Below are 27967 nucleotides of genomic sequence, written 5' to 3'. Positions count from 1 at the left end.
TGAAAAAGATGGGCAGCGCGCAGTCGGTGGCCATCAGGCACTGAAAAATACACTGCCGGGAACAAAACGCAAATACGTAGTACTAACTTACCAATGACAGAGTAGTTCGGTGACCAATGGGGCACCCCGGACACAGGGGGAATAGTGAAGAAAAACAAATTTTCCGTGAGGAAAGTGTGAGAGAAATCTCTCAGAGCTCCTAGACCCGCGAAACAACTGCTGCGCAGAGAAAAGAGAGACTAAAGAGGGACCCAATGAGGCCACAGGGTTAGTGGCATGCTGGGTCAGTCAAAGTTCTAGAAACTTTGACAAAAGTGTTCCGTGACAGGGCTCCATCTGATGATGTCACCCATCTGTGAGGATTACCATCTTGCTTGTCCTGGGAGAAAAAGTGGGGATTCAGAGAGAGTGACAGTAACAGGTGACAGTGGAGAAAGAAACTATGGGATAGATTTTCCACTGGGCACGTAAGCACACACATGGATGCACCAATTTTCTACCATGCGTGCACCGGTGTACACATTGTAGAAAATCCGTGGGCTGTGCGCACAAGTCGTGCCGGATTTTATAATCCACATCCATATGTGCAGGCGGTGTGTGCAAGGGGGCAGCCTTCGAGGAGGACCAGCACTTCTGTGCATACTGGGTTTTACACACGTGGCTGTGCCCCTTCAAAAATTCACTTGGCACGTGCAAGGCCCAGCCATGCGCGTATAGACCGGATTTTACGCAAGCAGGGCCTTTAAAATCCGGGCGTATGCTGTGGGCGGGCTGTTGGTGGAGGGAAGGGAGTAGGAGGTAGGAGACTGGTGGGGATGAGATGGGATTGGAGAGAAGAATGATAGGTGGGATTGAATGTTGCCTTAGCTTTTGTTTTGGCCACATAAGTCTTCCCCCATGCCCACATTACCTGATTCTCTCTGGACATTTACATACAGGCTGGTCAGTCATTCGCACAAACTACTGTGTGCTGTTTATTTTCATTTTTGCTGGGGGTGCTGAAATTTGTGTTGAGTTAAGCACGGCAATCATTTTCGAACGTTTGCTCCTTTGACTGGGACTCCCTTAACCCTGGAGCTGTGGGTGCTGGCTCTGCATTATCACCATCCCTGGTCAACCCGAGGAACAGAAAACAGGCTCAGGATTCAAACCCTGATTTCCCGCAAGGTAATATACAGCAAAATAGGTTTTTAAGCCCAGATGTAATATCATGACTAATTGGCAAATAATTACGGTATGATATCACAGTGTGGCTAGAAATGAAAATTAACTTCTCTGCTGCCTAGTACAATGGTAAGAGTCAGGATGAAGGAAGTGGGGGCTTTCAAACAACTGAGAGAGCATATAGACTAATAAATAAAACTAAAATACCTATTGGGGCGGATTTTAAGAGCCCTGCTCGCGTAAATCCGCCCGGATTTACGCGAACAGGGCTTGCGCACCGGTGCGCCTATTTTACATAGGCCTACCGCACGCGCAGAGCCCCGGGACTCGCGTAAGTCCCGGGGTTTTCCGAGGGGGGCGTGTCGGGGGCGGGGCTGACCGGCGCAGCGTTTTCGGGGCGTGTCAGCGGCGTTTCGGGGGCGGGCCCGGGGGCGTGGTTTCGGCCCGGGGCAGTCCGGGGGCGTGGCCGCGCCCTCCGGAACCGCCCCTGGGTCGCGTCTAGGCTCGCCAGCGGCCCGCTGGCGCGCGGGGATTTACTTCTCCCTCTGGGAGGCGTAAATCCCCCAACAAAGGTGGGGGGGGTGTTTAGACAGGGCCGGGGGGGGGGGTGGGTTAGGTAGAGGAAGGGAGGGGAAGGTGAAGGGAGGGCGTTAGTGAATTCCCTCCTAGGCCGCTCCGATTTCGGAGCGTCCTCGGAGGGAACGGAGGTAGGCTGCGCAGCTCGGTGCGCGCCGGCTACACAAAATCGGTAGCCTTGCGTGCGCCGATCCAGGATTTTAGCAGATACGCGCGGCTCTGCGCGTATCTACTAAAATCCAGCATACTTTTGTTTGCGCCTGATGCGCCTACAAAAGTACGCGAGGGCGCCCTGTATGAAAATCTACCCCATTATGTTTTAGAGCATTTTAATCTGCTGTTTTAGGGAGTGCTAAAAGGCTATTTTCAAAGACAAAAAAAAAAGATGCCATACATGTTTTCCTTCAAACTAAAATAAAATATATAAATAATTTTAAACTATGAAATATCTTTAAAAGATCATTATTTTCCATAGTTACCTCAAGTTCTTCATCATGAACCCAGCCATTTTCTGGAAAATTTAAGAGTTTCTGAATAAGAAACTGCAAGCAGGAATTCCAATGCCATATCAAGATTATCAGACAAAACAGATAAATTAGGCTCAAAATGGCATTTATCCCATATTTAGTCCACTCTTGCATCTTCACAAAATAAAGCAGAAATATAAACAGAAAGTCTTACTCGATCACAGTACACAAGAACCTGAAATAGGTATTCACTAGCTATATAAAAATACTGAAATATGATCTAGTTTCTACTCCTTCAAAATAATGGTGAAACAGGAACAATTTCACCAGAGGTAAAAGTACAGGTTGTGGAACTTCACAAATATAGCATAAGAATATAATCTGTATTACTGTTTTAATACAAATCTCATATAGCAGTAAATCTTTATTTACACTTCGACCTATGTTTCCTACCCAGTCTCTGATACCCAGAACAGGTGTGGGTTTTAGGATGTACACAATAACGGGCAGATTTTCAAAGGCCTGTGCGTGTAAATCCTGGAGTTTACGAGCGTGGCCAAGCCTTGTACGCGCCGCACGCATTTTCAAAGAGGTCGGCCACGCGCATAAAGCCCTGTTTGCACACAAGTGCCAGGCCTCTTCGAAGGGGCAGGCTGGGGGGCATGGTCTGGGGGCGGGCTGGGACAGCGGGACCGTACGCTGTCCCAGGGAAGCGCCTGCCGTAAATTGCTTCTGGCTCCAAGGAGCAGTAAGTAAAAAAAATTAAAAAATTAAAAAATTAGGAGTAGCTAGGTAGGGGTTAAGGATCGGGGTGGAGAGGGGAAAGGGAAAGAAGGTTAGGTAGGGGGGTAGGGAAGTTCCCTCCCAGTCCGCTCCTTAATTGGAGCGGACTGGGAGGGAACTCGGGGAGGCCCAATTGCTTCACTGTGTGTACTCTTACGAAATTGGCCCCCGTGCACGCACCATCCGCACATGCGTGCGCCGTCCGAAAATGCGCGCGCGGATTATAAAATCTGGTGCACATGTGCGTGCAGCCCATGGATTTTATAATATGCATGTTATAAAATTGGTGCGTCCATGTTCGTGCCCGGAAGCGCGCGCACATGGACGCAGGTGAGCACGTTTTCAAATCTACCCCTAAATATGCAAAACAGTTATTCACATCCAAAAGGACATCAATAAACATCTAAACCCGAATTATCTCTTCACTGTGAACAGAACAAAGAGTTAATCTAAAGCTGAACACTGGAGAGACCACTCTGGGGCAGAAGGGCCTGTATTTTAAAATAGTATACATTATGGGGCAATTTTCTCACTGGGAGAAAATTTACAAATACTTTTTCATTGCAGATTTTGTACCACATTTCAAAGATATGTTGATTTTCTCCGCTGACCTAAACATGTCTCTAAATACTGCTGAAAGTATACAAATTTTGGAAAAGCGCACGTTGCCACGTGTATGTTATAAAATACAATTCCCGCACAAACATGCATGCCGGATTTTAATATCTGCGCGCGCAAGTGCGGACAGGTGGCCTCTCGCGGGGTTTAAAAAGCAATGCACGGTGACGCGAGTAGGCCTTTCTCAGTTCCCTCCCAGTCCGCTCCAATTAAGAAGCGGACTGGGATGGAACTTCCCTATCCCCTATCTTTTCCCCTCTCCTCCTTGACCACTAAACCCACGTGCACAGCAGCCAGCTGCCAGTGCGCGCTTCCCCAGGACAGTACAAAATGGTGCTGTCCTGGCCGCCCCCCCCCGGCCTGCCCCTTTTGAAAGGCCCGGCACTTCTGCGTGTACCGGGAGATATGCGTGTGGCTGGGCTGTTTCTAAAATGCGCTTGGCATGCACAGGGCCCAGTCACACGCATATCTCTCGGTATTTGCTTGCGCTGAGCTTTGAAAATTTGCCTGCATATGTTCACTTTTATTTTCTTTCTTAAGCAAAAGGGTACAAAAGGAGTGGGATGAGGTTGGAGTGATATAATTTCTGGATGGAGTGGTATTCTTCTGAAGGGACATCTTATTATAAAGGTTTTTGCATCTGCACATGTGGTCAACCATATACATTTATTTATTTACTTATTTATTTAAGAACTTTTGATATACCGACATTCATAGGACATATCATGCCGGTTTACAATCAACTCTTGTAGCGAGGAAAGAGAAATTACAAAATAACAGGGACAGGGGAAGGAGAGCAGGAATAGAAAAAGGAGAGATGGGGGCGGGTGAGAGCAAGCGCGTAAGAAGCGTGAAAAATATAGGTTGCAGAGCGTAAGGGAGAGAAGAAATGTAGACAGGAACTATATTAAAACATTAATGCAAAAATAACATTTCAATGATTATACAGTCAACGTTTCCTTAAGATGCATCATTATTAGAGGGTAGCAGGGCTGGAAGCAAAGGGGTTTAGGTTTGATTGGCATCAGGGTAGGCCTGTAAGAAAAGCCAGGTTTTCATGCCTTTTTTGAAGTGGGATAAGGAGGGTTCAAGGCGGAGAGACATGGGGAGTGAATTCCATAGTGTAGGGCCAGCTATGGTAACATAGAAACATAGAAACATAGAAATGACGGCAGAAGAAGACCGAATGGCCCATCCAGTCTGCCCAGCAAGCCTCACACATTTTTTCTCTCATTCTTATCTGTTACTCTTAGCTCCTTGTTCTATTCCCCTTCCACCCCCACCATTAATGTAGAGAGCAGTGATGGAGCTGCATGCAAGTGAAATATCTAGCTTGATTAGTTAGGGGTAGTAGGGGCAGTAACCGCCGCGATAAGCAAGCTACACCCATGCTTATTTGTTTTACCTAGACTATGTTGTACAGCTCTTGTTGGTTTTTTTTTTCTTCTCCCCTGCTGTAGAAGCAGAGAGCCATGCTGGATATGCATTGAAAGTGAAGTATCAGGCACATTTGGTTTGGGGTAGTAACCGCCGTAACAAGCCAGCTACTCCTCGCTTTGTGATTGCGAATCCTTTTTTTTCTTCACCCCTGTCGTTGAAGCTATGCAGGATATGCGTGAAGCATCAGTTTTTTGTTTTTGTTTTTTTTTTTCCCCCTGCCGTTTGTTGTTTGTTTGTTTGTTTATTTTTTTTTTTTCCCCTGCCATTGAAGCAGAGAGCTATGCTGGAAATGCGTGATGTATCAGTCTTTCTCCCATGCCGATGCAGCAGAGAACCATGCTGGATTTGCATGGAAAGTGAAGTATCAGGCACATTTGGTTTGGGGTAGTAACCGCCGTAACAAGCCAGCTACTCCCCGCGTTTTGAGTGCGAACCCTTTTTCTTCTCCTTTGCCGTTGTAGCAGAGAGCTCTGCTGGATGTGTGAAGTATCAGTTATTCTTCTCCCCTGTCATTGAAGCAGAGAGCTATGCTGTATATGCATTGAAAGTGAAGTATCAGGCATATTTGGTTTGGGGTAGTAACCGCCGTAACAAGCCAGCTACTCCCCTCTTTATGAGTGCAAATCCTTTTTTCCATTACCTCTTGCTGTTGAAGCTTAGAGCGATGTAGGAGTCACAGTAAGCATGTGTATGTTTATTTAATAAGGGTATTGTGTCAATAGCCATCATTCTGGCGAGTCACCCACTCTTCATTGGCGGCCTCTTGACTTTATGGATCCGCAGTATTTATCCCACGCCCCTTTGAAGTCTTTCACAGTTCTGGTCTTCACCACTTCCTCCGGAAGGGCATTCCAGGCATCCACCACCCTCTCCGTGAAGAAATACTTCCTGACATTGGTTCTGAATCTTCCTCCCTGGAGCCTCAAATCATGACCCCTGGTTCTGCTGATTATTTTCCTACGGAAGAGGTTTGTCGTTGTTTTTGGATCATTAAAACCTTTCAAGTATCTGAAAGTCTGTATCATATCACCTCTGCTCCTCCTCTCCTCCAGGGTGTACATATTTAGATTCTTCAATCTCTCCTCGTACGTCATCCTATGAAGATCCTCCACCTTCCTGGTCGCCCTTCTCTGTACTGCTTCCATCTTGTCTTTGTCTTTTTGTAGATACGGTCTCCAGAACTGAACACAGTACTCCAGGTGAGGCCTCACCAAGGACCTGTACAAGGGAATAATCACTTCCCTTTTCTTACTTGATATTCCTCTCTCTATGCAGCCCAGCATTCTTCTGGCTTTTGCTATCGCCTTGTCGCATTGTTTCGCTGTCTTCACATCATTAGACACTATCACCCCAAGGTCCCTCTCCTGCTCCGTGCACATCAGCCTTTCCCCCCCCATCGAGTACAGTTCATTCGGATTTCCACTCCCCATATGCATGACTTTGCACTTCTTGGCATTGAATCTCAGCTGCCATATCTTCGACCACTCTTCCAGTTTCCTTAGATCCCGTCTCATTCTCTCCACTCCTTCCGGCGTGTCCACTCTGTTGCAGATCTTAGTGTCATCCGCAAAAAGACAAACCTTACCTTCTATCCCGTCTGCAATGTCGCTCACAAAGATATTGAACAGGACTGGTCCCAACACCGATCCTTGCGGCACACCACTTAAAACCGCTCTCTCTTCAGAGAAGGCTCCATTTACCATCACACATTGTTTTCTGTCCGTCAACCAATTTGCAATCCAGGTCACCACATCGGCACTCACTCCCAAGCTTCTCGTTTTATTCACCAGTCTCCTGTGCGGAACCGTATCAAAAGCTTTGCTGAAATCCAAGTAGATGACATCTAGTGCTCTTCCTTGATCCAATTCCTTGGTTACCCAGTCAAAAAAGTCAATCAAATTTGTCTGACAGGATCTTCCCCTGGTGAATCCATGCTGCCTCTGGTCCATCAATTCTCCAGACTGTAGATAGTTGACTATTCTCTCTTTCAGCAGTGACTCCATTACTTTTCCCACCACCGAAGTGAGGCTAACCGGTCTGTAGTTGCCTGCCTCTTCCCTGTTCCCACTCTTGTGAAGCGGGACCACCACCGCTCTTCTCCAATCACTCGGCACCACTCCCGTTTCTAGGGATCTATTGAACAGGTCACACAGCGGACCCGCCAGAACATCTCTGAGCTCCCTCAATATCCTTGGATGAATCCCATCAGGCCCCATGGCTTTGTCCACTTTCAGGTTCTTTAGTTCTTCCCACACATTTTCTACTGTAAAAGGATTTTCATCTATTCCCCTTCCCTCCAGTTTCTTGTTGTTTAGAGATGGTCCTTCTCCAGGGTCTTCTTTAGTGAACACAGAGCTGAAGTATTTGTTTAATATTTCTGCCATTTCTTCATCTCTCTCTACACATTGATCATTACCACCTTTCAATTTCACTATACCACTTTGGACCTTTCTCTTTTCGCTGATGTATCTGAAAAATGTAAGGGAGAGGTGTGCAGTAAGGGAGAGGTGTGCAGTAAGGGAGAGGTGTGCAGTTTTGAGGGGTGGGATGTGTAGGATGCCTGCGAGGGTGGCTCTGGATGGACGATTAGAGTCACGGAAGCGCAGCATTTCCTTGAGCCATGCAGGATTGTTTTTGTAGAGCGCATTATGAAGAACGGTGAGGGTTTTGTATTTTATCCGGAAAGGGATGGGAAGCCAGTGCAGCTCTTTTAATGCTGGGGAGATGTGTTCTCTTTTGCGTGTGTCAGTGATGATTCTAGCCATGGAGTTCTGCAGGATTTGTAGTGGTTTAATTGTAGAGTAAGGGAGGCCTAGGAGAAGGGAGTTGCAGTAATCCAATTTGGATAAAATGGTAGACTGCAAAACTAGACGGAAGTCCTGAGCGTGGAGGAGAGGGTTTAAGTTTTTTGAGGATGTGGAGTTTATAGAAACCTCCTTTTAGTAGAGATTTGATATGGGGTTGAAAATTAAGGCGTTGATCTAATACAACACCTAGGTCTCTTACAGATGGCAGGAGGGGGTGGGGGTGTTGGATGTGACCTGCGAAGTGATTTCAGGATTGTTGGATATGAGGAGGATTTCCGTTTTAGTTGTGTTAAGTGCAAGTTGGAGGTTGGCTAAAAGGACGTTGATGGAAGCTAGGCAGGATTCCCAGAAATGCAGGGTGTCTTTAAGGGTTTTTTGAAAGGGATGAGGATCTGGACATCATCCGCATACATATTTATTTATTTATTTATTTAGCAGTTTTATATACCGAAGTTCTGGTAACAAAGTTACTAATCACTTCGGTTTACATTACAACAATAGATTGACAGTATATAGAATAATGTCTTACAATGAACAAGGTAAATAGAACTTGGAGAAAATAAAAATAATAACTTAAGGGTAATTATATACAAAGTAGTGGACCTTCCTGGAGATCAAAGCTTAGGTATTAAGTTTGAAATTAAGAGAATGCTTGGTTGAACAACCAGGTCTTTAGTCTTTTTTTAAAGGTGGGAGTCGATTGTTCAATTCTAAGGTCTGGTGGGAGTGAATTCCAGAGATTAGGACCGGCAGTGGAAATAGCTCTTTTGCTAAGTGAAGTCTTGAGAGGATGGGCTGAATGTAAAGCCTGAATGTGTTTTGTAGGTCTGCAAATGATAGCGTCCCCATAGCTGGCACAGAAAGCATTAATTTCAATTCATAGAAACCCTGACAACTGGCATAACTGCTGACAACTTTCAAACTTGTGCTACTTCAACCCTTTTGTATCTATTACCATGTGTCCAATATATAAGCATGTTTTCTGTGAAATTAGCAGCACAACAAACTGCTGATACTGAGGGCATTTCCAGCATACAAAAGCTCTTATACTCAGATGCCCTAGGAGCCAGACACAAGTTTCAAGCTCCCAGTTACATCCCTTCTGAACTATGATGTAAAAATATTTGCAAAAATCCATGGATGTAGAATAGAGCAATTCTTGTCTAAGTAAGTTAGGAAGGTCAATCAGATTTCATAAAAGGATGTCACAATTCAGATAACATAAGAAAGAAAGCTTATTATATAAAAAATGAATTCAAACCTTCTCTTGCTTGCCCCAGATGTTGAAAAAGCAATCAATTGACTGAAATGGCCAATTTTATTGGAAACACTGAAAAAAAAGAATTTTGGGCCCAATTTTCTAAAGTGGTATCATGCATATATAAAAGGCCCTGGAAGTCATATGATAGAGTGAGCCGGTAGAGACGCATTTGCCTGAGCTCCGGGTGTCATCCCCCCCCAAAAAAAGCATTAAAATTGAGCTACAAACTGAGCACACAACAGAAAAAGGGTCCCAAGCAACGGCAGAGATCAGCGGCAGCAAAGTTGCAAAGGAAAGACCGTGAAAAGAATCCAATTATGACCTCAAAAGCGCCGCGAAATGACAAGCTGAAGCCGGCGGGAATGGAAGAGAAAATGGCGGTTATAAACAGTGCCCCGGATGTAATGGCACTGGACGACACAGGCATCGAGCGGCTTACCGCGGCTGTTGTGGCCGCCCTGGATCATAAATTTCAGGGCATTAAAGAGAACATTGCAGCCCTAAAAGAGACACTGGGTGATATTGGTCACATAATAGACATCGCGGAAGGCAGAATCTCCGTCGTAGAAGAAGACAATATGGCGCTGATGGCAAAGGTAACAGCACTGGAAACAGCTTGTAAAGTGGCAGAAGACAAATTAGAAGATCTGGAGAACAGGTCTTGCCGGAACAATTTGAAGTTTTGGGGATTGCCGGACATGATAACGGAGGGAGATCTAAGGAACATCTTGGAAGAATGGCTGCCCAGTGTGCTACAACTACCTGACATGGTAGGCAAGCTTATTATAGAAAGGGCCCACAGACTGGGCCCCAAGCATGATGCGGAGCGGAGGCCCAGGCTGGTCATAGCCCGGTTCTTGAACTGGGGGCAGAGAGCAACAGTTTTGGCAGCTTACCGGAAGATCAGGACCACAAAATTTCAAGAGCATCAAATAATAAGATTCCAGGACTACTCAGCTACGATAGCAGCGAAGAGGAAGCTTTTCTCCAAAACATGTCAGGATCTTTTCAATCCAAACACTGGATTTGCATTGCAATATCCAGTGATTTTAAAAGTATGGAATGATGGAAAGGTTTTCTCTTTTGAGTCACCTAGCAAAGCAGAAGAATGGTTGAATTCAGCAAGAGAAAAAACATGAACGGAGCAGTACCTCAACGCCTGGTCCGGCTAAAGGAAAATAAGGGACACTGCTGTCAGTACACAGCAGTTTCTTCAGAAAACAGCAATACAGATGTGTTCTGATTTCCTTGTTCTGGAACTACATAGAGAGCTCTACATTATGAACTTTACAGTTTGTCAGTTTCTGGTTTTGAGTTTAAACGTTGGACATAAATGTGGTTTATGGAACTTATCACAGGGGGGTAAACAAAGGCTCATGCAGCCTAGATAGGTTGAGTACCGAAACCCAATCATAGGAGACAGAACTGCAGGGGTTGAATATACTATGGCAGTGCTTAAATGTTATGGCTGCGGGGCCCATTAAGGTGAGAGAGCAGTGTGAAACTTATATAAGAAAAGTTATTCTTGTTACAGAATATTGTTATGTCAATATGTACTATTAATAGACTCCTAGAAAGTTAGAAGGGGTTTAAATGTACATACAATCGGTTGTACTTGGGAAGGGACTCAATGTCCTCAAGCAGGGTAGGGGACACTTGAGCGCACACACTACTGACCTCGACCCCAGGGTAAATGGGGATGTCATGGAGCTTTTGGGGGGGCAGAAATCCCAAGGCAGGAAAGGATTTGGAAGGGGAGAGGGGAGATGGGGATTTAGGATCTTTAACAAATGGGGAATTTCATATCTGGGTCGAAAAAGGGATCTGGGAGGATGGCCTGGGAGGTTCAGGCTGGGAAACCCCGAGGTTATATATGGATACAGAGGCTAATATCCTGGGTGCACGCATTCCTATATAGATGGCAAACCTAAGATGTGGATCTTGGAATGTAAGAGGGATTGGATCCCCCATAAAATGGCAGAAAATACTTAGCGCCTTGCTCCGCAAAAGAATTTTGTAGTTAGTCTTCAGGAAATTCACCTCACAGACAGCGAGAGTAAAAAACTAAAAAGTAGCTGGGTAGGGCAATGCTTGTATGCACTGGCCGTCCACAGGAAGGCGGGAGTGGCACTTTTAATCCACAAGAATATTCCGTTAGAAGTAAACCATCAAATAACGGATGAGGAAGGAAGATATCTAATAGTAGTAGGAAAAATAATGGGTAGAGAATATACTTTCTGTACCGCATATGGCCCCAATTCATATACGCATTCATTTTTTCAGACTCTACTGGCCAAAATAATCTCCGTTGCCAGGGGGTCGCTTATTCTTATGGGAGACTTAAATTGTGTAAGTGAGCAGTCCTTGGATAGAACCGGACCAGGGAATACAAGGAGTGGAGGGGAGGGTAAAGGCATTGATTATCTTTTGTACTGAATTGAATCTCATATACATATGGTGCACACTACACCTGACTGAGCGAGATTATACTCATGTCTCGAGAGCCCACGCCACGATGCCGCAGATAGATTACATATTGGTAGCTGACAACCTATTCCCTAAGATAGAGAAAGCAACCTGGGCCCCATTGAAATCTCTGACCACACGATCTTATGGATAGATTTAAAGGTACAAGAGGAGGAAACTGGGACAAAAATGTGGAAGTTTCCGGGACACTTGATGGGTAATCGAAAATTTCAGGAGTTTTTAAGGGACAAATGGAGAGACTATGAGACACAGAATAAGTCACACAAAGTGGACCCCGTCCTTTAATGGGAGGCCGGTAAGGCAGTAATGAGAGGCAAAATTTTGGCATATATGATAGCTCGTTCAAAAAATATGCATAAACAAATAAAACAGTTGGAGGGTAGGCTTAAGCATGCCAAGGCACAAATGTCAAAGCAAAATACTATGCAGACACGAGAGGAATATTATGCCATATTGCACTCCTTAAATGACTGGTTGCATAAGAAAGCGAAGCAGTCTCTGTTCTATGGAGAGCATAGGCTTTTCCGCTATGGCAACAAAACTGGACGTATACTAGCCAATATGACCCGAATAGCAAGGGGGAAATCCTATATTGCAAAATTTAAAGATAGACAGGGTAATCCCATTCAGAGCAATTCAGCCATCTGTGCAGCCTTCACAGACTTTTATGAAAAGCTATACACGGACGATCGAAGTGGCGGTCCAGGAACAAGAAGCGGAATTTTTTTAGAGATTTTTCGCTCCCACAAATATCCCCTGAACAATTGGCACAACTTAACCAACCATTACGTATAGTAGAGATTATCAGTGTTATCAAAACGAGGGAAGGCGCCAGGACCAAATGGCTTTAGTGCCGAATATTACAAAACTCTTCTCTATCAATTTGCCCCTAACCTATTGAAATTCTATGAAACAACACAACAGCAGCAGAAATTCCCTACCGAGCTAATACGGGCCTACATTACAGTCCTAGAAAAGCCCGGAAAAGATCCGGCTTTCACAGCATCCGATCTCCTTGCTCAATTATTGCAAAATTATTCGCCAAAATTATGGCGGACAGATTAAGCCTAATATTCCCAACAATTATCACAAAGACCCAAGTAGGCTTTATCAAGGGCAGATCGGTGAGCACGAATATGACTAAATTGTTGATAGCCATGGAGGAAAGTAAAGCTAAAGGCACCCCAGCCTTGATAGTCAGATTTGATTCCGAAAAAACTTTCGAAAGGGTGTCCTGGCCTTATTTATTTTCCGCGCTAGGAAGATATGGATTCAAGGGGGACATAATACAAAACATAGAGATGTTATATAATGCCCCGAAATCAGCAATCATAGCTAATGGTCATGTCTCAGAGGATTTCCAGTTATATCGAGGACCAAGGCAGGAGTGTTCCCTATCCCAGTTGCTGTATATCTTGACAATAGATCCCCTCCTTCGAAAATTGGAAATGGTTGCCTCTATTACAGGTTACAAAGGGAAATCGCAAGAATTCAAAGTCTCTGCTTTTGCTGATGATGTTCTTGTCTTTACTTCCCCACAGCACTCCTTACAAAAAGTACTGAATTATCAGAACTATTTGGTATGTTTGCAGGCCTAAAGATAAATGAGGGAAAATCTGAGGCAATGGATATAGGAGCAGAAGTCAAAGCAAATTGGGAAGGGGCGTTTCCCTTACAGTGGGTGGATAAGTCCATGAGATACCTGGGAATACAACTTACTAGAGAGGTGGAACAACTCAAGGGGGCTAATATAGGCCAGCTTCTTAGAAATATGGAACACAGATTGCACGTCTGGTCTACATTACCCTTGTCGCTAATGGGCAAGATCAGTCTACTTAGGATGATGGAGCTTCTGCAATGGCTCTATATTTATTTATTTATTTATTTATTTATTTAAAGTTTTTCTATACCGGCATTCATGATACAATCACATCATGCTGGTTTACAATTAACAGGGGGTGTAAAATGAACTTGAAACATGTATTACAGTTACATCCCTTATTTTCAGACCCACCATTAATCTCATTTCAAAGAGGTTCCAACATAAAAAATCATATTGTGAGAGCATTATCAGGTAGCACTGATCAATTTATTACTGATCAATTTATTACTGGCAATCATGCGAAGTGTGGACAATGTGATATCTGTCAAAATTCTATGACAGGTAAGGAATGGAAACATCCAGCCACCGGGGTTGTTTATAAGAAGAGACACTTGACCGATTGTAATTCCCAGAATGTGGTTTATCTTATTCAATGCAACTGTCCTCTCTTATATGTGGGATGTACTTCAAGAGTCATTAGAACTCGGCTGAGAGAACATCATAGCCATTTGAATACGGGGAATATTGAAACTCCCATGGTAAAACACTGCTTACAAGCAAATCACACTTTTTCAGATTTACAATGGACAATTTTAGAAATGGTCCCACAAAACTCTAGAGGAGGAGACAGTCATTCAGTATTAAATTACAAGGAACAAAGATGGATCTTTGAACTATCCACAGAATCTCCCCGGGGTATGAATGACACCATTGAATGGTCTTCGTTAGTTTAACCGAGTTGATTATTCATTGGCAAAACTGAATTTTCACTTTTGCTGATTGGTTGTAGCACGAGCCGAACGCAAGCTTTAAATGCGTCTCTTTAAAGATGGCGGATCCTAAACTTGTAACGCCACACCAAGAAGATTTTGCTCTTCCGGTTCCAGGCGCAAATGTAAGTGAAAAATGTATTAAGTTTTCCTTTTCATGTATCGGACACTTACGAGTTGCATTCCTTGTTTCTTCCTGTAGAAATATTAGCCCCTGATGAAGGTCGCGAAACACCAGCAGTGACGGGCTGTTTGTTAAGCAGTCGCTGAGAAAAAACGGACTGCTTGCTGAGCATTCAGCGAAAAAACTGGGCTGTTCACTGAAAAAACTGGACTGCTTGCTGAGCATTTGCCAAGAGAAAACCGGCGCAAGCCGTGACATCAGCTTATTTGGCTACAGACGTTTACTGGGAAGGATAAGTCGAAATAACCTTTTTTCTTGCATTTACAATGATGAAGGAATAATGCTTTCTTTTTAGAAAAAAGTTCAAAAAGGTAAACAAAAATTCAAAAATTTTAAAACTCACAATTATTTTGCAAATAAGCATTTATAAATTGTGGCTATTGAGAAATGATGTGACAATACCTATGATTAAAACGCATTGAGCAAACACTATAATTTATAAATGTTTTGCACATTAAGTTTTGTATGCTCAAAAAAATGAGGGTTCAACACATCAATTAACTTATTTATATATGTGATCACTTCTTACGAAGTATTGGCAGCCAGTGTAAGTTTTTGAGGATGGGAGTGATGTGGTCTCTTCTCCTTGTGTTTGTCAGTATTCTGGCTGCCGTGTTTTGGACCATCTAAAGAGGTTTAGTGGAAGATGAAGGGAGACCTAGTAAGATAGAATTACAATAGTCTATCTTGGAGAAGATTATTGTTTGAAGAAACATTCTTAAGTCTTGAAAGTGAAGGAGTGGTTTTATCCTTTTCAGTACCTGTAGTTTATAAAAACAGTCCTTAGTTGTTTGGTTGATGAATGATTTTAAATTCAGACGATTGTTGATTATTACTCCTAAGTCTCTTGCTTGGGTGATGAGTAGGTTGATTGGTGGACTCGACATGATATTATTATTTTCCAGGGAGATGAGAAGGAGTTCACTCTTAGAATAGTTTAGAATCAGGTTTAAGCAAGCGAGGAGGCAGTTGATTTCTGAAAGGCAATTTTCCCAATATTCCAGTGTTTTAGTGATGGATTCTTTAAGGGGGATCAAAATCTGGACATCGTTGGCGTACAGGAAGTGTTTTAGATTCAGTTTGGTTAACAGCTGGCACAGTGGAAGAAGGTAAATGTTGAATAGCTTGGGGGATAGGGAAGAACCCTGGGGAACTCCTAGGGAGGAGTTATAACGGGGTGATTCTTTATTGTGAATTCTAACCTTGTAGCCTCTGTTACTGAGGAATGTTTTGAACCATGCATATGCAGTTCCAGTTATTCCGATGACCGACAGCTGGTTTAGGAGGATGGAATGGTTAACAGTGTCAAATGCTGCCGAGAGGTCAAGGAGAATCAGTAAGAAGGATTGACCTTTATCAAGGCCCATGATGAGGTGGTCTGTCAGGGATATGAGTAGGGATTATGTGCTTAATGCTTTACGGAACCCGTATTGGGTATGGAACAGTATTTTGTGATCCTCGATGTAATCAGATAGTTGAGCATTAACTAATTTTTCCATGATCTTGACTATAAAAAGAAGGTTGGAAATCGGGCGGAAGTTGTTGGGATCTTTAGGATCCAGATTTGGTTTCTTTAGGAGTGGTTTGAGGGAGGCCAGTTTAAGGTCGTCTGGAAAGATTCCCTGAGATAGTGAACAGTTTATGATGTCGCCAGTGTTTTGGAGATGGTGTTGGGAATTAGCAGGAGAAGTTTAGTAGGGATTTGGTCGAAGGGATGGGAGGAAGGTTTCATGTCTAAAAAAGATCTTAGGCTCACTCTCCAATTCTCAGACTCAGTAGCTTCTCTGGAATTCGCGGTTTTCAAATCCCTCCAGCTGCAAGTATGCCTTATTTATGCCCCCCCCCCCAGGCCTACTAGAAGCAGACCCCTCCCCTCTTATCGAACGCATTGCCAAACATAGTAACTACGACACTCCAGCTATAATATTGAGACTTTAACTTACATGTAGATGCAGCTCCTCTATCCCCCAACTGCGAATCCTTACTCTCATCTCTCAAATACCTGGGTTTCAAACAGATAATAGACATTCCCACTCACAAAGCCGGATACACATTGGATCTAATATTCCTTAATGAAGGACTGTCCTTAGCCTCCAAACCGATCTGTACACCTGTCCCCTGGTCAGACCACCAAGTGATTACCACAACCCTAGACATCTCTGGTACCTCATCCAAACCACATACCAAATCTACAATCCAATTCAGGAAAACATGCTCCCTAGACATCCTCAGCTCCCACCTCTCCAAAGAATTAGATCATCTTGATCTCTCAGACGCAGAGGCGGCCACCACCTCATGGTTCAATATAACCACAAAAGTAGCGGATCTCACCTGCCCTATAATCACCAAAGTAATACACCCCAACACTGATAACAGGAAATCTTGGTTCACACCTGAATTGAATTCCCTCAAACAAGAACTAAGAAGGAAAGAACATAGATGGCGCAAAAACCCTTCCACAGTTTCCCAGGTCGCCTACAAAAACACCATGCACCTTTACAGGAACACGATCCTCCGGACAAAGAGAGACTTCTTCTCCCAAAAAATTCATCACTTCATTTTTGACTCTAAAGCCCTATTCTCGTACGTCTCATCTCTCACTAAAGCAGCCCCACCAACTATTCCGACGACCAAGCCTCATCAAAAGCTACAGAATTAGCGATTCACTTTGATAAAAAAAATCTCCAACCTGGTAGCACCACTTAAGTCCAACAATATCCAACCACAGCTCTCTTTTAACGCCATTATTCAGCAAAATTCCAGACTCGAAACATTAAAGCCCTCCTTCTCTTTGGAGATTGAAAGCATGCTCAAGAAGGTCAAGCCATCATCTCATCCTTCGGACCCAATACCATCAAATCTCCTCATCTCCATCCCTAAAATCATTGCGAAGTCTATCTCAGATATCATCAATTGCTCTCTTGCTCAAGGGCTAGTTCTGGACACGCTTAAGATCGCGATTCTCAAACCGCTGCTAAAAAAACCAAACTTGTCACCAGCGGATCCTGCTAACTTCTGTCCGATAGCCAATCTACCGTTTATTGCAAAACTACTGGAAAAAATAGTCAACAAACAACTATCACAATACCTAAAATTGCACAAGATTCCAGCCCCAGCTCAATTCGGATTCCAAAAATCACTAAACAAAGAATCACTTCTAATCTCTCTCTCCGACTCTATCATCCTCAGCCTTGAAAAAAAACAATCCTACCTTCTCGCCCTCCTTGATTTATCCGCAGCTTTCGACACAGTGAACCACGCCATACTATTAGATTGTCTCACGGACATTGGTATCACTGGTACGGCACACAGATGGTTCAAGTCTTTCCTTAATAATAGATGCTATAAGGTTAAAATTAACAATAAAGAATCGCATCCTGTCAGCTCCTCCATGGGAGTACAACAAGGATCCTCTCTCTCCCCCACTCTCTTCAACATTTACCTCCTTCTGCTATGCCAACTCCTTTCCAATCTAAAACTAACCTATTATATCTACGCCACCGATGTGCAGGTACTAATCCCCATCAAAGACTCTATCAAAGACACCCAATCAAATCAACCCTGGGAGTCCCGCAAGGATCATCCCTCTCCCCCACACTCTTTAACATTTATCTGCTGCCACTGTGCCAATTACTTTCTAACCTCAAACTAATTTATTACATATTCGCTGACGACGTACAGATTCTTCTACCAATCACCGAATCCTTACAAAAAACCTGGGCACACTGGAACAGCTGTCTACAATCCATCAATAATCTGCTCACCAGCCTTAACCTTATCCTCAATCCAAACAAGATCGAGATCCTCATCATTTCGCCAGACGAAAACCACGTTCTCCTAAACTCTCAAAGCGCCTCCCAATTCGCAAAAACATTCATCAACCATTCCCCTTCCGTCAGAAACCTAGGGGTTCGGCTCGATAACCACTTCAACTTAAAATCATTCGTCCTCAACACAACTAAAGAATGTTTTTTTAAACTACAAGTTCTCAAAAATCTGAAACCTCTCCTGCATTTTAGGGGATATGAGGGGGGATATGATAGAGGTGTTTAAAATCATGAGAGGTCTAGAACGGGTAGATGTGAATCGGTTATTTACTCTTTCGGATAGTAGAAGGACTAGGGGACACTCCATGAAGTTAGCATGGGGCACATTTAAAACTAATCGGAGAAAGTTCTTTTTTACTCAACGCACAATTAAACTCTGGAATTTGTTGCCAGAGAATGTGGTTCGTGCAGTTAGTATAGCTGTGTTTAAAAAAGGATTGGATAAGTTCTTGGAGGAGAAGTCCATTACCTGCTATTAAGTTCACTTAGAGAATAGCCACTGCCATTAGCAATGGTTACATGGAATAGACTTAGTTTTTGGGTACTTGCCAGGTTCTTATGGCCTGGATTGGCCACTGTTGGAAACAGGATGCTGGGCTTGATGGACCCTTGGTCTGACCCAGTATGGCATTTTCTTATGTTCTTATGTTCTTAGAGACTTCCGTCTAGTAGTCCAGTCAATTATCCTCACAAAGTTAGACTACTGCAATTCCCTCCTGCTAGGTCTCCCAGCGATAACCATCAAACCCCTACAGATGGTCCAGAATGCCGCGGCGAGGATACTTACTAACTCAAACAAGAGAGCCCATATCACGCCCATCCTTCATTTCCTTCACTGGCTCCCCATAAAATCGAGGATCACCTTTAAAGCTTTAATGATGATCCACAAGGACATTCATGGCATCGCCATTCTTAAACTAAGCTCTCAACTCCGTCTGCATACATCAGACAGACCAATCAGAAACGCATACAAAGGATCATTATACGCCCCACTGGTCAAATCCGCACTAAGAAAGCGTGCAATTTCGACAGCAGGGCCTACACTTTGGAACTCTCTGCCACCAGAGCTCCGTCAAGAACCTTGCCATCAAACATTTAAGAAACTCCTCAAAACATGGCTTTTCAAACAAGCCTTCCCGGAACCCCCAGACCATTCGGACACCGGTTAAAGAACATAACAGGTCATAATTGGGATCTATGATCCCTCCTTCCTCTATATCTTAGCCTGTTCCTCTCCTTTCGTCCTAACTAACAGCTCTTCCTCTCCTCCCCCCCTTATCATTAAAATCATCCATTGTACCTGAAGACTGGAGGATAGCAAATGTAACCCCAATATTTAAAAAGGGCTCCAGGGGCGATCCGGGAAACTACAGACCTGTTAGCCTGACTTCAGTGCCAGGAAAAATAGTGGAAAGTGTTCTAAACATCAAAATCACAGAACATATAGAAAGACATGGTTTAATGGAACAAAGTCAGCATGGCTTTATCCAGGGCAAGTCTTGCCTCACAAATCTGCTTCAGTTTTTTGAAGGAGTTAATAAACATGTGGATAAAGGTGAACCGGTAGATATAGTATACTTGGATTTTCAGAAGGCGTTTGACAAAGTTCCTCATGAGAGGCTTCTAGGAAAAGTAAAAAGTCATGGGATAGGTGGCAATGTCCTTTCGTGGATTGCAAACTGGCTAAAAGACAGGAAACAGAGAGTAGGATTAAATGGACAATTTTCTCAGTGGAAGGGAGTGGACAGTGGAGTGCCTCAGGGATCTGTATTGGGACCCTTACTTTTCAATATATTTATAAATGATCTGGAAAGAAATACGACGAGTGAGATAATCAAATTTGCAGATGACACAAAATTGTTCAGAGTAGTTAAATCACAAACAGATTGTGATAAATTGCAGGAAGACCTTGTGAGACTGGAAAATTGGGCATCCAAATGGCAGATGAAATTTAATGTGGATAAGTGCAAAGTGATGCATATAGGGAAAAATAACCCATGCTATAATTACACAATGTTGGGTTCCATATTAGGTGCTACAACCCAAGAAAGAGATCTAGGTGTCATAGTGGATAACACATTGAAATCGTCAGTTCAATGTGCTGCGGGAGTCAAAAAAGCAAACAGAATGTTGGGAATTATTAGAAAGGGAATGGTGAATAAAACGGAAAATGTCATAATGCCTCTGTATCGCTCCATGGTGTCATAGTAATTATCACATATTGTACCAGTTTTCTATTTCTATAGAGTTAGATCTTTTTGAGCAGCTGCAGGGGAATTAAACATCCCTGCTAAGGGACCCGAGGTATGTGCATCTCAGGGTCTGTGCAGCCAGTATCGCCCCAAGATGGCACACAGGTCACCGGGAAAGGGAGTCTAGGCTGAATAATCAAGGGGCAAGCCCCCCTAGGCTCCCAGCAGAGCGAGGAGACAGGACTGTCTCCGTGACTGACAGAGCAGAAACCGATTGAGATCCTTTTTTTTTTTTTTAATACAAAGATATAGAGAATACTTGCTTGATCTTGGAAAAAATCTGAGAAGAAAACCCCAAAGGGAAATAGAAAACTGAGGAAATAAGAGAACCACAGGTTCTACCGTCTGAATCTGCTGGAGACAAAGAAATACTGAAGGGATGCAGGGCAGGCTCTGTCCAAATATAGGATACCCTTTCAGTTTTTCTCTGTCTCCATCTGCTGGACAGGAGGCTCAACCCATGGTCTGGACTAATCCGGGCACTACAGGGAACACCACCAGGGGAATCCAACCCCCTGTTCGCCCGGCTCAACCTAGGGGATGATCTGAGAAACCAAGACTTAGCAACCCTGAGCAGCAGAAAAATTCTCTGAACGCCCAACCAGGACTGCAGGTCTGCACCTCTACCATCTGCTGGCGGCAGAGAAATACTGAGGGGCTGCTGGTGGCACTCTCAATTATAGGCACAGGCTCAAAGTTTGCTCTCTGCCGCCATCTGATGGTAGGGCTGCATAACCCACTGGTCTGGACTGATCTGGGTATGTTCAGGAAATGCTCTTTATGTGAGTAAAACCTAAAGACAATTCAATCGCATATATTGCTGCAATATTCAAAAGCCCACTTGCACACAAAGTGCATTTACACATGTAAAACAGAGTTTAAAGTATGTAAATCCTTTGAAAATTACCCCCTTTGCATATACACGTTTTAACAGCTGTAATTTGGGTGGGCAAATCTGGTGAGATAATTTTCAAAGCTGTCTTGTGTGTAAGTCTGCTTTGAAAATTGGTGTAACTTATGTGCATTTTTGCCAATCTTCTTATGCAGGCTATTACAAATTTATTCCCACTATGTTCAGAAAGTTAAATTAAAGGGTGGTCTTTGAATAGTCTAAAGTCCAATTCTCCCTTGTTCCATGTTACTTTCTAATTCCTTTTCCAAAAGTTAACTGTTTCCCCTGTTCAATGTAAACCGATGTGATATTCCTATGAATATCGGTATAGAAAAGTTTTAAATAACTAAATGAAGTAAACTAGCATATTTTTTAGAAAATAGTATTATTACACTAGATTTACTATAAAGGAAAGAAAAATATGAAAACTTTTGGTAAATTCTAATACTTACCTCCTCTAGATATTGTACAGATCTCAGAAGACGTGAAAACCTAAACAAACGTAGCAGTGAACACACTCTCGCCAACCTGTTTATTTTATTGTATCTATTGTAAGTACTGTTATTTGAACGAACCTTCAAATTTCTGTAACTCTTAACAAGAAAGAAAATGCATTTGTTAAAATCATATATCAGAGGGATATCAGATAAGTACACAATAAGGTAGAGCAGAATATGTGTTATATACAGTAAATTTAGCATCATGCTTTTTCAAGCACCAGAGAAGTGATAATGTCCCACTATAAAGTATACATTGGAATGACTTAATGAAGTCCATAGTAAGCAACGAGTTGAGTGGGAAGTTACCCAAGTAAAGTTACCTAAGTAACTTTATTTATTTATTTATTTAATTAATTTCTTTTCCTATACCGATGCTCAAGACTAGGTCTTATCGTACCGGTTTACAATGTAACTGAGGGGAAACCAATTAACATCAAGGTAGAAAGTAAAGTTACATTAAACAGGGAGCATAAAACCTGGGCAATGGAAGACAGTACAGAGTTTAAACTAAGAAACAATTAGAGAGAGATAAATATATAAATCAACAAAAAACTGTAAGATACAAAAACATAGGTTTATCCTAGGCAGTTATTAGCCTGGTATGTCCAGAGGGAGAAGGAAAGGGTGAGGCTTTAGCCAGGTAGTCTACTCTAGAGAAAAGGCTACAGTGCCACTGCTTTGTAAACTGCATCATCTGTTCAACTTTCTATAAGATGGATAAGTCATTAGGGCAGAGCTTTCCAAACTGTGTGTCGGGACACGTTAGTGTGTCGCCTGCAGTGTGCAGGTGTGTCGCGCAAGCCCGGTCAACTCTGATGCGAGTTTGGGCTTTTTTTTTCTAGAGATTCACTTTTTTTTTTCAGTTTATGGGTTGCTTATTATTGGGTGATTTTTGCTGTCAATCGCGTTTTTTTTGGGGGGCTTGGTGGGTGGAACGAGCCCAGCCATCCTTGCATTGGCTGCTGCTGCCGATGAGGCCTGGCCATGAGGAGTACTGACTGCAAGCAGCAGTGTCTGGTGATCATGGAAGGGAGTGAAGCACTTAACTGGCAACAATCAAAAAGACGAGGTACATGAGTGTGGGGGCCAGACATGTGCTGGGGGGTGAGAGATGAGTGAGTGGGGGGCAAACGTGCTGGGGGGACAGACATGTGCTTGAGGGGAGAGATATGAGTGTGTGGGGGACAGACATGTGCTGGGGGGAGGAGAGAGATGAGTGTGTGGGGGACAGACAATTTGTTTTATTATTGTTTCTCATAAATTATAACAATAACATGAATTTTGGAATATATATTTTTAATATAAATTTAAGGTTTTCATGAGATAGGTTGTGTCGTGAAACATTTTACTTATGTATATATTTAAGGAAACATACATAAATTGTCGAAATATGTTTCGTTCATTTAACCTTTAACCTCTGGTTTACTAGTAGACTGAATTACCGTGTCGTGAAATTATGTTTGTCTAAAAAGTGTGTCACCAACATGAAAAGTTTGGAAAGCTCTGCATTAGGGTCTGGAGCTCACCAACTCCATGTTCCAAAGTGACTGCTACCAAAATTATGGCCTTCCCAGTCAGGCACTTCAGCTCATGAGAGACCAAGGCTTAAAAGGAGCTTTCATCAATTGGGTGAGTACCATACTGAGGTCCCTTGAAACATCAGATCTTCATTAATGCAGTTATGGTTACAACTACTGAAGAAGTGAGGTCATTAGGAGTTAGGATAAATGCTAATTGGATCCTGGAAAACCAAATAAGTGCAGTTTTACGAACAGCTTACGGCTGGCTGGTAAGGCAATTAAAATCATTTCTGACCTTTGCAGTAATAAAATTGGTGATGTACGCTCTAGTAACTGAAATACTGGACTATTGCAATGCCATTGTTGCGACCATGAGGCCTGCGGATCCTGATGAGGGTGCGGCCTAAGGCTGGTGTTAAGAGCGCGGTCACTAGCTCATGGGAGAGCATGAGCCCCTGGAGCTTGGCACAACTCAGGGTGGAGCCCCAAGGCACACTATGGGAAGTGAGAGCATGCAAGCACGGGCAGAGCAGGAACAAAGCAGGACTGGAACTAAGGCAAGGAACTTCAGAGCAGGAACAAAGCAGGGTCAGCCCTCCACTGGACCTACACGCACCAGTGTGACCCAGCAACGCAATGCTGGTCACAAGAGTAGCCCTCCGGCCACTCGGTAGCCCTTCCGGACCCACCCCTTGGGAACGATGAGTGCGTGAGGCCAGACGGAGGCTGAGGGCAGGAACAAGACGACAGGAACTCAGGAACTTGGAAGATTCAGATGAAGACTCAGGATACTCAGAAGACTCGGACAAGGATTCAGGTTACTCAGAAGAGTCAGACAAGGATTCAGGTTACTCAGATGACTCGGACAAGGATTCAGGTTACTCAGAAGACTCTGACAAGGATTCAGGTTACTTGGAGGTCCCAGGCAAGGATTCAGGACTCAGGCAAAAGTACTGAGTGAGAACTGCATCACAGCACGCCCTACACAGCCATGAAGCAGACTTCAGGCGAAGAAGTGGAACTTGAGACTGGAACATGTTGAAGAATCAGTAGAGGCCTGCACCGGGGCGCACCTTACACAGCCGCCTATGGCTGGTCGCGGACCACGCTGAAGCAGAGCAGGTTCTGGCAGAGTCTCGGGCATGGACGGAAGCAGGCACAAGGAACTCTGAAGACTGGGACAGGATTCAAGACTCTGAAATCAGGATTCTCAGAAGCAAGGCATTAAAAACAGAAGTCTTCTGGAGACTTGCACTGCAGACGAGAAGATGGACTTGTACCATGAGGCGCCCTACACAGTCCCCCATGGGCTGGTCATGGACCACGATGGTTGCATGCCAGGAAAGGCGGACGCAAGGAATCTGGGAACAGGTTGCAGAGGCGAAGGCGAAAACGAAGACATCAGGACATCAGGAACAAGGAACATCAGGACATGGAACAAGCGATGAAGGAGCTCCAACGAAGGACAAGACTAAGAACATAAGGACGAGGAAACCAGGAACATGGAATACGGAACGAAGAGCCATCTACACAGGTGAAGATCACGGAGGACCTTGATCTGGCGAAGAAGTACATGGACAACCATGGGACCCAGATCCGAAGGCCCTGAGGCCGAAGCAGGAAGTGAAGAGAGACTGCCTTCCAGTAGGGCTGCGGGCTTTTCCCGCCGCTGGCCCTTTAAATACAGTGAAGAGATGCGCGCCGGCGCCTATAGGAGGGCCCAGGGAGTGGAGCAAGACCAAGGTCAGTGATGTCCCTGCTACGTAAATGAAGGAGCAGGCAGGCATCGGGGGGCGGCTTCCAGGCCGCAGGATGGTGTGAGCCGTGGCAGCGGCTTTCCAAGCGGTACAGGCTGCGAAGAGAATACCTGGAGGCGGCCACTGGGCCGTGAAGATGGAGAAATGGCGGCGGCTCCCTGCCGCAGAGGTGGAGGCTTCCCAGGCATGGCAATAGGCCGCGAAGAAGACATCCCAGCGGCAGCACTATGCCACAAAGATGCGGATCCCGGAGGCAGCTCCTGCTGCAAAGAAGAACAGCAGTGGCCCCTCCTGCTGTACAGTGCGGCGTCAGACCGCACGGAGGCAGCAGCGGTGATGGTGGCAGTCAGTGGAGAGGCCTGCTCGCGGAATGAACTCCACAAGCAGGATTGTAACAGCCATATACTTGGGGCCTACCAGGTACTTCAGTAAGAAAGCTCCTGGTAGTTCAGAATATGGTAGCGAGAATTGTCATGGGCCGGTCCAGATGGGAATCTGCTGCCCCTTTTTTAGTAAAATTGCATTGGCTACCTATGAATTTACGAAGCACACTCAAACTATTGGTGCTTGTTTTTACATCTTGCATTACACCTGTCCTCCACATATGTCTTACATATGCTGGAAATCATCAGTCAGAGTCCACAATATTGCTATCAGTTTCAACTTCACCAATAAGAGCTTTTGGACATATTAAGTTGCAAAATAGTTCATTCTTTATGACTATGCCCAAACTATGGAACGATCTTCCTTTGTCCAACAGGGAAGAGAATAATTTAATGCGGTTTCGCTGTAACTTAGAAACCTGGCTGTTGATTTCCAAGTTATAAGTTATGATTATTCTAATCTGGAACCAGCAGTAGGAATGTATGCTTTGTCTCTGGAGTGTTTTTCTATAATGGTATTCTACCCGTTATTTTGTTTTTATTTTGTGTCTTGTTTTAAACTCTGCTGTACATTGCTTTGGAAGATTTTATTGTAAAATCTGGAAAGCGATTTATAAATTTTATAAATAAATAAGTAAATAAATAAATAAAAGGCTTGATGGGAAGCTTCAACCAAAGAAAGCCCCAAATGAAACAGACACCAAAGAATATATGAAGATAGATTTACTTTGGTGGTGACAGATGCTAGTTACACTAAAATGATCCCTGATTTGGTTCTCAACTTAAAGCACAGAGATGCAGAAGTTACTACAACACTCTTTATGAAGCAAGAGAACATTTCCCTCACACCACACAGCAACATTCCTCTACTCCAACCCACAAGATTTCCTCGTGAAAATCTTTCTTGAAAGTCAGAAAACATGAGACATATCCCCACAATCTCTTACTTCACCAAAGTATGCACTTTCAATAATTGGTATAGTTAATAATTCTTTGTTTGTCGATCTAAGAAGTCATTGTGATGAAAGAAAATGAGAAATTACTACTTATCTGATAATTTCCTTTTCTTTAGGACAGACAGATGAATCCAGAACCAGTGGGTTATGCACCTCTATTAGTAGATGGAAACAGAGCTGTTATCACTGCGGTTAGTGGACCCTTGGGCCTGCCGTGCAGATGAAGAATGGAAGAGAAGAGAACTCCGCAGAGATGAGATGGCCAGGAGGCGGCACGGACCCGGGAGACCACGCAGGAGCTTCACCACTGGAAGCCCGCGGTCCCCCCGGGAGGAGCCCGTGAAGACCCGAGCCACTGGGACTTAGGAGCGGTCTCCCGAAGCAGACGCCTAGCAGGTGGGGAACAGTCCGAGGTCAGGGCTGGCAGCAGACAAGGGAGAACCGAGGATGTACCAGAATCGAGAACCAGGAAGACAGTCCAAAGGTCAGGGAGGCTGAAGCAGGAGTACGGGAGCTGGAGCAGAAGCGAAGGCTGGATCAGGAGCGGAAGCTGGATCAGGAACTCGGAAGCTGGATCAGGAACTCAGGAACAAGGAAGGCAACTTGTAACTCCGTAGAGTGAACCCTGTTGCAAGGCAAAGTCTTCAGTCAGACGCCGGGTTTAAATATCCTGCAGGCGTCTGACGTCATCTTGGGGGCCGGCTGCGGTTTCCTGCCACTGCGCCTTTAAATGGCTTCCCCTCGCACGCGAGCGTGCCTAAGGGGGCGGAGCTTGGGAGCGGAGCTCGGCGGCGTCTCCCTCGTGGAGACGCTGCAGCGGAGAGGCCTGAGAAGGCCCAGAAAACGCTGAACCTTGTCGCGGGGCTCAGGGTGGAGAAAAGTTAAGGACCCATCGCGAGTCCAGCAACCGGGACCACAACAGTACCCCACCTCTTACACCCCCTCCTCAGAGGCCCCGGTTTACCAGGATGGTCCAAGTGGAACTGTTGCAGAAGAGATTTGTCCAAGATATTACTGGCTGGTTCCCAGGTATTCTCCTCAGGACCACATCCCTCTCCCAGGCCAGCAAGTATTCCCACTGTCGACGGTGGAAACGTATGTCTAGTACTTCTCAGACCTGGTATGTTGTCTCATCTGTAGCAGGGGTTTCCATAGGGTCTGGTGGTCTACGATGAAACTTAGAAAGAATTACTGGTTTGAGCAAGGAGACATGAAACACATTATGGATTCGTAATGTAGTGGGAAGACATAGGCGTTAGGAGGAGAAGTCCATTACCTGCTATTAAGTTCACTTAGAGAATAGCCACTGCCATTAGCAATGGTAACATGGAATAGACTTAGTTTTTGGGTACTTGCCAGGTTCTTATCGCCTGGATTGGCCACTGTTGGAAACAGGATGCTGGGCTTGATGGACCCTTGGTCTGACCCAGTATGGCATTTTCTTATGTTCTTATCCCCTCTCTCTCTACAACTCTGAAGGGCCCACAGAATTTAGGAGCCA

The 27967-nt window shown here is 44.3% G+C and overlaps 1 protein-coding gene across 1 annotated transcript in view; it reads right to left on the bottom strand.

Moving 5' to 3' along the window:
• Positions 1-27967, bottom strand: part of LOC115088675 (potassium/sodium hyperpolarization-activated cyclic nucleotide-gated channel 4-like) — a 194575-nt gene that overhangs the window by 118550 nt on the left and 48058 nt on the right. Inside the window, exons 4-5 of the mRNA XM_029596934.1 lie at positions 21803-21943; positions 2220-2381 (exon numbers count right to left, since the gene is read on the bottom strand). Coding sequence (XP_029452794.1) covers positions 2220-2381; positions 21803-21943 — 303 coding nt within the window. The remainder of the gene's footprint in view (positions 1-2219; positions 2382-21802; positions 21944-27967) is intronic.

The sequence above is a fragment of the Rhinatrema bivittatum genome, chromosome 3 (genome assembly GCF_901001135.1).
Source record: "Rhinatrema bivittatum chromosome 3, aRhiBiv1.1, whole genome shotgun sequence".
NCBI classification, from domain to species: domain Eukaryota; kingdom Metazoa; phylum Chordata; class Amphibia; order Gymnophiona; family Rhinatrematidae; genus Rhinatrema; species Rhinatrema bivittatum.
Note: the sequence above shows the minus strand (reverse complement) of the source record. Positions and strands in the feature narration are given on the sequence as shown.